This window comes from Siphateles boraxobius, unplaced genomic scaffold (assembly GCF_051911475.1).
Source record: "Siphateles boraxobius isolate OS27281-9 unplaced genomic scaffold, OSU_SipBor_1 66, whole genome shotgun sequence".
In the NCBI taxonomy this organism is placed as follows: Eukaryota; Metazoa; Chordata; class Actinopteri; order Cypriniformes; family Leuciscidae; genus Siphateles; species Siphateles boraxobius.
Window position 1 is genome coordinate 7507902 of NW_027509193.1, and position 11967 is coordinate 7519868.

The 11967-nt window shown below is 36.0% G+C and overlaps 1 protein-coding gene across 3 annotated transcripts in view; it reads left to right on the forward strand.

Moving 5' to 3' along the window:
* ntn1b (netrin 1b) overlaps positions 1–10602 on the forward strand; it is a 69381-nt gene extending 58779 nt beyond the window's left edge. For all 3 annotated transcript variants that reach the window (XM_077211911.1, XM_077211912.1, XM_077211913.1), the window contains one exon: positions 8211–10602. In XM_077211911.1, coding sequence (XP_077068026.1) covers positions 8211–8533 — 323 coding nt within the window. In that variant the 3' untranslated portion in view covers positions 8534–10602. The remainder of the gene's footprint in view (positions 1–8210) is intronic.
* The last annotated feature ends 1365 nt before the right edge of the window (positions 10603–11967 follow it).

An 11967-nucleotide genomic window follows, 5' to 3' on the forward strand; every position in this document is an offset into this window, starting at 1 on the left:
CTGCACAAAGAAGTTTGCATGCACATTGTCACACATTTGCTTATTTGATTAGTTACCTAGAAATAGTACAGAAGCCACTTTCATGTGCAAAACTGTTTATTTCCTTAAATGAAAAACATTCCAGATTGTCAATGTGGTTTCAGAGTTTTGGACCCCAGTGTATATGAAGGCCTTAGCATGTATGCAGCATCTACTGTAGCACATACTGAAATATGAATTTGCGGCTAAAACTATTGCACACAGAATTAGGGTTATAAACACACAGAGAGAACCACACATGTCCAATTATCCCAATCGCACAGGCCATCTAAAGTGCAATATCCTCATTAATATAGCACCTTATCTATATTAAGATCTCTGTACTTCTCATTACTTTTAAATGACTCATTTACAATCCCTCTCTGCTGTCACAATGGTTCCCAAAACATTTTTAGGCATCTCCTGGGGCTAATCAGGATAATGTTAATATAGATAATATCCACAGGTTGAATCAGCAACCACGAAGACTAACTGAACAATAAAATGAAGCAAAGAAAGAGAGAGAACAAACTATTAATGGCATTGCTGGTCCTCCGTAGCTGCTATCGTTCAGGCTGTGATATTAAGTTTCATTCGTTTTTCACTCTCAGCCACAAGTGTTCATACTCGGAGGTTGCTCTCTTAGGGAAGTCATTCATCATGTTGATGTTATATAGGACAGGTAACATTGGCTAAGCCTAGTGTCCTGACTGCAGTATAAATCTCATTGGGTGGGGTGTATGGAAGGGCTAATGGTGTGTCCCCGTTCAACCGGCCCCCATGTGCGAGAGAGACCCAATGATTTTTTTGGTAACACTTTAGTTTAGGGTCCTGTTCTTACTATCAACTATAGCTGCTTATAGATGTTGGCTATTTATTAGTACTAATAAAGCACATATTAATGCCTTATTTTGATTGACTATATGTCCCTTAATCCAACCCCAATACCTAAACTCAACAACTACTTTACTAACTATTAATAAGCAGTAATTAGGAGTTTATTTAGGCAAAAGTCATAGTTATGCAATAGTTAGTTAAGAGTGAGAATTGGACACTAAACTCACACAACACAACATAAGCAATATTTGCAAGTCTGGCCTAGACTTGTTACGTTCTGTGTATAATATTGTCAATTTAACATGTAAAATGTTTTATTAACACAGGATCCATTTTTTCTTGCATCCATTGGCTAGCGTTACAGTAGGCCTACACTGTAAGAAATGATATGATCAATAAGTTATGACAACATATGTTTTTACATTGCTTTAACTCACCAAAATACGTTTTTTTATGTTATACAAGATTCAACTCATTTTAAAGCCAGTTTAATGAAATTTAAGTTGAAATGACTTAAACATCTAAGTTGATTGTACTTAAAAATTGAACTTTTTCACCCATATCGGAAATGCAAAATTTGAAAGTGTTTTTAATAAGTAACTAGATAAGAATGTTTGGGGTGTGATTGTGTGCAGTTTATGTTGGAGAAAAAAGTATAATTTTCCAAGTTTATCACAGACCTTATTTTACTCATAAATTGAAAAACCCCATTCTAAAAACCCATAGGAAATTTTTGAGGGAACTCTACAACCTCAAATAAGATGTTGGACAAAAGGTTTTCTAGAAAAATTTCCACCTGGGCTCATATAGCATACGACAGACCAGCGACCAGACCAGACCCCCTTGTGCAATGACATAGTCTCAGTGAAATTGCAGTGAATGTTTGTATCAAAGAGGTACACATTGTCCAGAACTCACAGGACATTTACACTACTGGTTAGTGCTGCTGCATCCAGCTCGACATTTCAGTCCTGGCCTTGGTGAAGTTTTAAATCTGTCCAGCGCTGGCGGATGAGACCGACAGAGACGCGAGAAAGAAAGAAATACTCCCCGTCGATCCGCTTTTGTTCGGCGTCGCTAAGGAGACAGCGGTCCGAAAGGGTCGCATTCTCCTACTCTTGGGTGGGGGGAGAATGACAATGAATCAAAGAACTGTGTGTGTGTGTGTGTCAGTATGTGCATGGAGCTGCTTAGCATTGCCACACACACACGGCGGAGGCAGCAGTCAGTACCCTGGCGTAAGCGGCTGGGCGTAGGGCGTCCCAGCGGGGAACTCGCAGGAGCTTCAGTGTGGTAATCAGGCGCACTAATTAGATTAGAGCTCGGCTTGTGTACCGCGTGCGGGTCGTGTTCCAGCACACTGACTGCACACACAGAAAACCAGCGGGACACCTGGCAAATCTAGGGGCCTCTTCCTCTTTTTAAATTCATTTCTCTCTCTCTCTCAATCAGGAGAGAAATCCCTTACTTTCTAACTCTTTTCTTTCTCTCATTCTCTTTGCATTGTCGTGAAAGGAAATAAAAGTGGTCTCATCCCATTCAGCCGATCTCATGGAGCTTTGGAGAGGGATTGTCTTGCTGGCCTGTGCCGTGTGGCCTCATGCAAAAGAGGGTTTAACTTGCCAGATTAAACAGGCCCTACATATTTACACTTTTGTGCATCTTGGCTTGTGATATGTTTAGCCAATTATTCTATATTAACACCAAGATATGTCAGGATTTTATGCCACATAGTAAGTACATTTGTAAAGAATATAGAAAGGTCAACCTTTTTAATCTAACGTTAAGATTTAGATTCAAATTATTTTTCTCTTTTTATATTTTTAATATATATATATATATATATATATACCATAATTTGTTTGAATTTTTTTTTTCATTATTCTTCAAGTCACAATGAAATAAAAATTTCATTTTTGTCTTTTATGGAATAGTGCAGTTTATTATAAATCATTTGTCTGTGCACATCTTCATTTTTATATTAATTTGTCCTCAATCTTTAATCAAAATAACTTCTCTTATGATGCGTTTACCGGCGCGTATAAACTATAAACATCCATACAGACAAAATCAGATGACATCTATCTAACAAAAAAAAATTCTTGTTCGAGAAGCTTTTTTTACTCAGATTTACGTCACAATAGGGAAGTAAAATACTATTTCAACTTCCATTTCATATCACTAGTAGCCTACATTTCTATTGTCCTGCAGTGTGACAAATACATTTTTACTTTTAAAAAAAAAATACAAATATTCAATGTAGTCAGTCAGTTAATATGAGCTCATAAAGGCAACATGCTTAATAATTATGAAATAATTAACAAAATGTGGTTCAAAATGTCATGTTAGATGGACTATGGCATGTCCTGCAAACCACAGGTGAAAGCATTTCTTGTCACCGACTCACAAATATAAATTGTTGCAAAATAATTCATTCCAAGAAATGAAATGTTTTGAAAAAGAAAATTTTATTGCTCAAGTTCATCTAAAAACTGCACATTTATTGCTTTTTCAGAGTTCACAGGACTTACTGGAGTTCTCTGTTATTTTTAATTTAAGTCGTATTTAATTTTGATCAATGTTTAAACATTTAATTTATATAAACTTTGTAAACCTAAAATATGTTAGGAGAAAAAAATGTATATAATTTTTTTTAGATAGCATCATCTGTATCATTTATGAAGAGGACTTTGGAAGATTGTGATGAGAAAGGTTTGAGCTGATATTTAGACACTGTAGATATTGTCCGAAACTCTAAAGGAGACGCATTTTTGGTTTACTGGTGTCTTTCTTTTTCTCCTTTTAATTTCATTGCTGACTAGAAGAATCTGTCTACTAAAAATATCTCCTTTCTCTTTCCCATTTTCTCTCAATAGCTGCATCATGGTCAGAAACAAAGTTGTCCTACTAATGTATGAACAAAATCTTTCATTTGACGCAGAAAATAGTCTTTTTTAGTACCTGGACAAATCTGGAAAGCGTTTGCCACCCGCATGGCGTATCTGAGACTCAGTACTGGATTCAGACAGGAAATGTGCCAGTTTGGCAGGGTACGATGGAACCAGTGCCAGTGATCACAGCATTAAAGCGTCGTGCAGAGAGAGAGAAGGATTTGATATATTATAGTAACATACTCTCAATATAAGCTCACTTTATTCAGTATGTGTAAAATAAACAGTGATGACATCACTTTTAATATATTTTCAGCACAAAGCATTTAGGTTGGTTCTCCTCGTGTTTGTTTGAAAGTCATACAATATATGCAATGTAATACACACACTGCTATGTGGTTGCTTACATATTTGTTTAGTTGCCAGGACGTTGCTATAGTATATGGTGGCTAAGGTGTTCTGTCTGGTTTCTAGGATGCTGTTATGTGGTTGCTAAGGTATATTAGGTTGGTGCCATGATGTTGCTATGTGGGTGCTAAGGTGTTTTATGTGGAGGCCAGGATGATGCTACTGTATGTTGCTAATATATTCTGTGTGACTTCAGTTTAACGTATTCTCTGTTGATGCCAGGATGTTGTTATGTGGTCGCTTAGGTGTTCTAGGCAGTGTTGGGGGTAACGCATTACAAGTAACTTGAGTTATGTAATCAAATTACTTTTTCCAAGTAACAAGTAATGCATTACAAGTAAATCAAATTATGTAATCAAATTACTTTTATAAGTAACAAGTATTGCATTACAAGTAACGCGAGTTACGTAATCAGATTTTTTTCAAGTAACAAGCAACGTAGCGCATTACAAGTAACGCGAGTTATGTAACCAGATTACTTATTTCAAGTAAAGTAACACATTACAAGTAACGCAAATTATGTAATCAGATTACGTTTTTCAAGTAACAAGTAACGCATTACAATTAACGCGAGTTATGTAATCAGATTACTTTTTTCCAGTAAAATAACGCATTACAAGAAACGTGAGTTACAGTATGTAATCAGATTCTTTTTTTCAAGTAACGCAAGTTACTTAATCAGATTACTTTTAATGTAAGTTAGTGTAGGTTCAGACTAAATATGAGCAGGCATTCACTCATCTCACTTAACAGATTCAGTATTTCTCAAAATGAATAAAAACAGTTAAATTCAAACTCTGAATATTATGAAAACCTGCAATTATTAAATGTTAAAAAAATTATTAAAAACATCACATTTGAATTTTTTTTTGCTGAAGAGTGTTGAACTTTCTTCTCCTGTTTCCTATTCTTCAGTGATCCACAACGGCAGAACAGCTGAAAGGTTTGTTTAAGCTGCGTCCTCTTACTGTACAGGCATAAAAATACATTTCCTTCAGGCTGAGGCTTATTCATTTCACTTTTGGTGTGAAAGTGCCTTTACATTTGCCAAAAATACAATTTAAAAAAAATTTAAAATCAGCAAGCCCAGCCCAGGTGAGAAAAAGTAATGCAAAAGTAACGTAATGCATGAATTTCCATTAAAAGTAAATAAAAAAACGCAAATAGTCACTTTTTAGGGAGAAATCCAATATTGAAACGCATTACTTTTAAAAATAACTATCCCTACATTGGGTTCGAGGTGATCACAAGGACAATGCTATGTGGTTGCTAACATATTCTAAGTGGTTGCAAGGATTTTGCTATGCGGCTGCTAAGTTGTTTCTGGATGGTTTATAAGTGGGTACTTTTGGGAACAAGCATAAAGAGTCAATTAAGTATATGGTATGATTTTCACTTTCAAAATGGAACTTTTTAGGCAATTTTATCAGAAAAAACTAAAATTCGCAATTCTAATACAAGCTGAACACAATTTAGCAAACACCACTAATGAGTCAAAGCAATTGTTTTCAACCTTTTTAAATAGGCTCAACAACACATTTTGAGTCGGGTTTCGGCTCGCTGCCGTCTCCCGCTGTGAAGAAACGAGAGCAGGTCAAGAGCGAGACCCGGAGCAGGATTCTCACGCTGCTCTTGGACCGGGCACCGCCGGCCGGGCTCAGATAGCTCATGAGGTCGAAACACATCCGCAATTCTTCTGGCAAGTTCTCTGTGGCTGGGATGATAAACAGTGGCCCCCCTCCTCTCTCAGCCACGCTACCCTCCGCACACCCTTCTTTTCTTTTTATCTCTTGTTATTTGGATGGCGAAGCGGGCTCCGGCCCAGAGAAACACAGGCGATGAATAGAGGGGCTGTGGGAGTGCGTTCTCTCAAATTGGGTGCAATTTGCTCGCAGCCTCCCCCCCTGCTGCTCAATTGGGACATTCCATTCAGCGATCGGGGCGATCCTTGCCTCCCTCTCTAAAGAGAGTGTTCACATTCAAGAGCGCAAAGAAAAAGTGCTAGGAAAGAAAGAGCACTTCCTGTGTCATTTTCACACAATGCTGTAATGGCATATTTCTTAAACATGATGTGCCACTGGTTCACGGGTTACTGGCTGCAGGGTGTGTGTGAGTGTTTCAGGGCAGCACTGCGATGCCTCCCCGTTACACACCGGGTCCATGCTAAATGCGTAATCGAGGTCTTTCCCCCCCTCTGGGCGTCCTCCCCGTGTGAAAACACTTCATGTCAAGTACAGATTAGCTCGCAATCTGCGAGTCTGATGATAGTTAAAATGCATGACCCGAGGGGATTTCTGCCGACTGGGTTTGTTAGCCGTTACCACATGGGCTGGATGTTAACATCTGATGTAGTATGTCTTTTTATGTTTGCTCCATAGCTGCGGATACTTAGTGTCCAAAATACTGAGAACACATTAAAATTAGATTTTTCTTTTTCGATTTAAAGCTGTAAATAAAGAACATATTAGGAATTTGAATGATTTTTCTGGGAATAATATTGTATATTACTTGTTTTTAGTTAAACTAAAATTATTATGATGGTATAATTTTCGATACATTATTTTTGAATGTTTTAAGATTTTGAACAATTCAAGGAAAAGTTAAAAAACAACTGTTATAAAATCCTAAAACATTCAAAAGTGCTCAGGTAATGGAATGACCCATTCCAAGGGTGGCCAGAAATACATATCTTCATATTTACAAGTAAAGCTTCATATAGGTTTTCTACGATTACATCATTCTTATTACACTTTTCGCAGATATAGGGATTAATGTATACTCATTCAACAACATTTGTCTGATAATCTTAGATTCTCATTGTTTTTCCATTGTGCATCTGCTGCTGTTTTCCTTACAATGAATATTTCAGTCTGATGTGGTGACATGACAGGTCCAGTCTTGTCTCAGTTTCATCCTCTGTGTAGTGTGTTAGCTGTGGCTGTTTTATCTACTTTAGAAATCCATTTTGGGTGGGAACGTTTAACACTTTATTTACATGTACAGTATTACAGTAGATTGTAGCTGTTCTGACTGTTCTCGGCCCGCTGGATGTGATATTCCGGCCAATGAGTTCCCCACCCCTGTCTTAAAGTCACATAAAAGCTCAAAGTTTCACACAAAAGATAATGAAGAGAACGGAATGGGCGGGTCTCCATCTTTTCCGTTTTATCAGTATCAGGAGATGGAAGGAAAGCATTTCTATGGCAACTTCCATTGTGGTCAAACATCACTTTAAATATACTGTGGCTCAACTGGGTCTGCTTCAGGACCTAGATTTAATATTGGACAACAAATAATGAATTTTTGACTTTTTTTTTTGTGTGTGGAAAATTCAAAATGAAATATATTTATTCAATTAAATATATATTTAATTATAATAACCATAATTTGTTATTCATATAATCAAAACAAAACTAATTATAAAAATAATATTATAAATAATAATGTAAATAATCGTATATCTTTTAAAATGCATTATGATTTTTGTGTGAAAAATTGACTATTTATAATATTGTTGCATTATACTGACATATAATTGTTATGTATATATATATATATATATATATATATATATATATATATATATATATGGATGGATGGACACTGTCGGGCAAAACCCTTGCATCTCCAAAACCAATACTTTCAGGAAATGGAAAAATACTTAAACATTATTAAACACTGTTTTGTCAAAGTTTATATTGTGGCTACATGGTCAGTCATTTGCATGTGACATTTTATTATAAATATTTGACCAAAATCAAGCTCAAATAGCTTTGTCCAGTGTTTTGTCCCTCATTAGAATGTCCGACTCTAAGGAAAATTCGCAATTATCTTCAATGTTTTCAATGTATGATTCCGTGGCAGAAACAAGCTTCCATAGGTTTCCGCCCTATATATATATATATACTATATATGTATACTGCATATGTTTAGATTTTTCCCCTGCTGTCCATAAACCAATTAAAACAGACCTGAGACATATTTTGGGGTCCTGAATTAAAAGTGTCCTCATTTTGCTTTTCCCTTATCTTTTAATCTGATTGTTTCTCTCCGCAGTGGTCCAGGTTCACGTACTAAAAGGAGACAAGGCGGGTGAATGGTGGAAATTCACTATCAACATCATATCCGTCTATAAGCAGGGCGGACACCGCATTCGCAGAGGAGACCAGCCCCTGTGGGTCCGCGCTAAAGACGTGGCCTGCAAGTGCCACAAAATTAAACCCGGCAGGAAGTACCTGCTCATGGGCTCTGACAGCGACGACTCCCGCGGTCAGAGCGGCGTGGTGGCGGACAAGGGCAGCCTGCTCATCCCGTGGAAGGACCTGTGGGCCCGTCGGCTTCGGAAATTCCAGCAGCGTGACAAGAGGGGCAAATGCTAGAAGGGAAACATAGAGGGATTGAAGAACAGGAGAGAAGGAAAGACAAAGTAATGACCCGAGCACCTACAAGTCGGAGCAGATTGATTGACGATTGATCAGAACTGTGGTGAAGGACAACCACTTGTGCAGTTTTGCCTTCCGCCGTTTAGTGTGTTTTTTTGTTTTTTTTTGTTCCCATCAAGATTTTATTTTTTCATATCTTCAATTTTGCAGAATTTGCACCTACTACTAAGTATACATATATGTAAAGTCGTTTATGTGTGATCCTTTATGATTTCTGCCTTTTTCCACAAATATAAAAAGAACCAAGCTACTGAGTCAATGTATCTACATGAACGTTTCACTTCAGAAGAAGGGTGTTGGTGGTCGACATTTAAAAGCGCATACAGTGGGGTCCAAAAGTCTGAAGGCACATTGAATATTTGGATTTAAAACCTGGAATTATACATAGTTGTAGAAATGTAAAACATTGAAGAATTGAAATGACAAAATATTCATGAATCTGCAAATTTATTATTAAATATTATTTGACATGTGGTGCACATTTGACTCATCGGGATGATGTTGCAATCCCATTCCCCTTCTTTCAAATAAAATAAAATAAAGCACTTTTATCATCTCCCTCAGACTTTTGGGCCCCACTGTACAGTTTTTATGAGAATGCAGCACACGTGATTATGAGGGAACTATAAAGATCTGTTGAGCCAATACATGCTAAAATTAGATATAACATCCTTTACATTCCTTCCTCTAAGATAGAAAATCTGTTGACAATACCTCACTGTTGCTGTTTGGAAGAATTGTGATTGGTTCAAAATTGTATGACACCATAAGGATTATTTGGTGCCAAAAGCTATGCTGATACTTTTGGCCTTTGATACTTTGATAACTGTGGTGATCATTAAAATGTGTAGTCTACCTTCTGTTCCATAACTAGTTGTAGTATGAGTTTAGATATACAAATAGAGTATGATTTATTTTAACCACTTTATGATTTTTAATTTGAAAAACAAAAGTGTATTTTTCATTATGAACAACAAGTTCCCTCTTTACTGCAGACTCCTATTATATTATACAGAACAAATGTGAGATTTTCCAGATATTGATAATGCAATAATCACAAAATTCCCCAAAAGTAGATTTGTCATCATTAAGAGGAATCAGAGAAGCTCAACGTCCTTCAGCATGTCAAGATGACTCGAGTTTGATGAAATTTTAATGCTCTAGATACTAAATTTGAGACATACTTTAAGTCATTGCTAAGGTTTAGTGATACAGGGATCAAGGATATAACCGCACAACGAACACAAGCCTGAATGGTCTTCATGGCTATGTTGACCAGTGTATGCAAACGTAAGGTTACATCGTACCAAAATAAATCGGATAAAATGACTCTTGTTATTTAGGGAAGCAAACAATTTTCTGTGTTATCACTTGTGTGGTACCTTTCTTTACTACAGTGATATGCTCTACTGTTTTTGTATAGTTGTATAGTTTTCTTTTTTTGTACAATATTTAGTAGATTATATTCACATGCAATTAACCATTTTTTATTTTATGAATATACTGAAAATAAGAAAAGGAATTTTAGATTTTCTTTGTTTACACGAGTTGATAGTGTAGAGAGAGGGATGTACTATGTCTATGTGACATGAAAATATGCACACACACGCACACGCACACACGCACGCACGCACGCACGCACGCACGCACGCACGCACGCACGCACGCACGCACACACACACACACACACACACACACACACACACACACACACACACACACACACACACACACACACACACACACACACACACACTTTAACATCCAGTCACTGTCCAGCTCTGAATCTCTGACAGCGACTACGAACTGAAAGTCAGTGACTTTGACATTTTGGAAAATGACTCTGAACAGAGTTCTTTTTTTTTTTTGATGATGACATTTACAATGTTCATGGTCCTCCTGTATATGATGTTTTACTGTGTACTTTGCAAAAGCTGTGTATTGTCCTGTAATGCATACTAATATATTATGATTCTCATAAATGAACATATTTAATGATACATGAACTCACATGTCTGTGTGTTTATTTTTGGTCCCAAATATGATATTTTATATATTATCTCAGTTGTTTTGAGTACAGCCACTAATGAGCAAGAAAAAAAGAAAACTTAAAAAAAAAATCTGCAAACTGTATACTTATTGTAATTATATTCAATTATATTGTGGCACAATAATAAAAAAAAGTCCATTAATAGAAGCAAAATAAATGGTTATGCACTTTATAAACCCCAACATTTTTCATATGGATGAACGTAGTTAAAAAACTATAATTATATAATACTTGTTTTAATTTCATAATAATAATAATTATTATTATTTTTGCTATAGTAATTATAATTATATTAAAATTGTTAAATATAATTTATTATATAATATAACTTATGATTAATAATAATATAATAGATTAATAAATAAAAAATATATGTGTGTGTATTTATATAAATAAAATGTATATACACACACACACATACATTTTATATATATATATAATAATAATAATAATTATTATTATTATTTATTTATTCTATAGTAGTAGTAATAGAACATCATAAAATTTCAAATGTCCTAGTGATATCATTTTGTTCCATCATGGCCAGAAAGAGACTACACAGATGAGCACTCTAGGCTAATTTAACGGTACCAACTAAATAACAATACAAAAGTATAATTATAACAATTCCGAAAGCCAGAATAGTAAGCCAAGTTAAACACAACTAAATACTGTACGTCAAGTGCCGCACAGACTGTTAAATGCGAAGCAAAGAGTTAGTGTGAACAATAAATGTCAAATGGAAGTAAAATACAGTTCTGTTTTTGCGACAAAACCCAGCAGCAGACGCGATAAGCTGCATCATCATTTACTTTGGCTTTCTGGACCTCAATAAAGACCAGAGCCTTTCAGAAGGGCTTCAACATGTAAATGTCAGGGCCCGTGTATTTCAGTTTTAACTAACCCAGTGATATATCAAACACGTAAAACAGACCACTGGTAACAGACTGGGCACTTGGTGGTTCTTATTCAAATGAAAACAAAGCCATTTTCAGAAATCTTCTGCATGGAGGAAGTTGCCTTTTATCCTAAACATCCTTTTGAGCAATACAACAGGTGTATAAAAGTACAAAGGCATTTTTCTTAAAGGGGACATATCATGCTGTTAAATCGTTCCTTTTTACATATAAATCCTACATTTGTGGTCTATATTAAGCAGAACTGCGATGCTTGGGTCTGAATTCCTCATTATTATAGCTCCACAGGCCCCTTTTCTACCTCTTTTCTGATGTGCGTCTGAGAACAACTCGTTTTGGTGCGGTCTCTTTAAATGCAAATGAGACACTTCATACCCCGCCCCCTCCCCAGGTTGCAGAGGTGA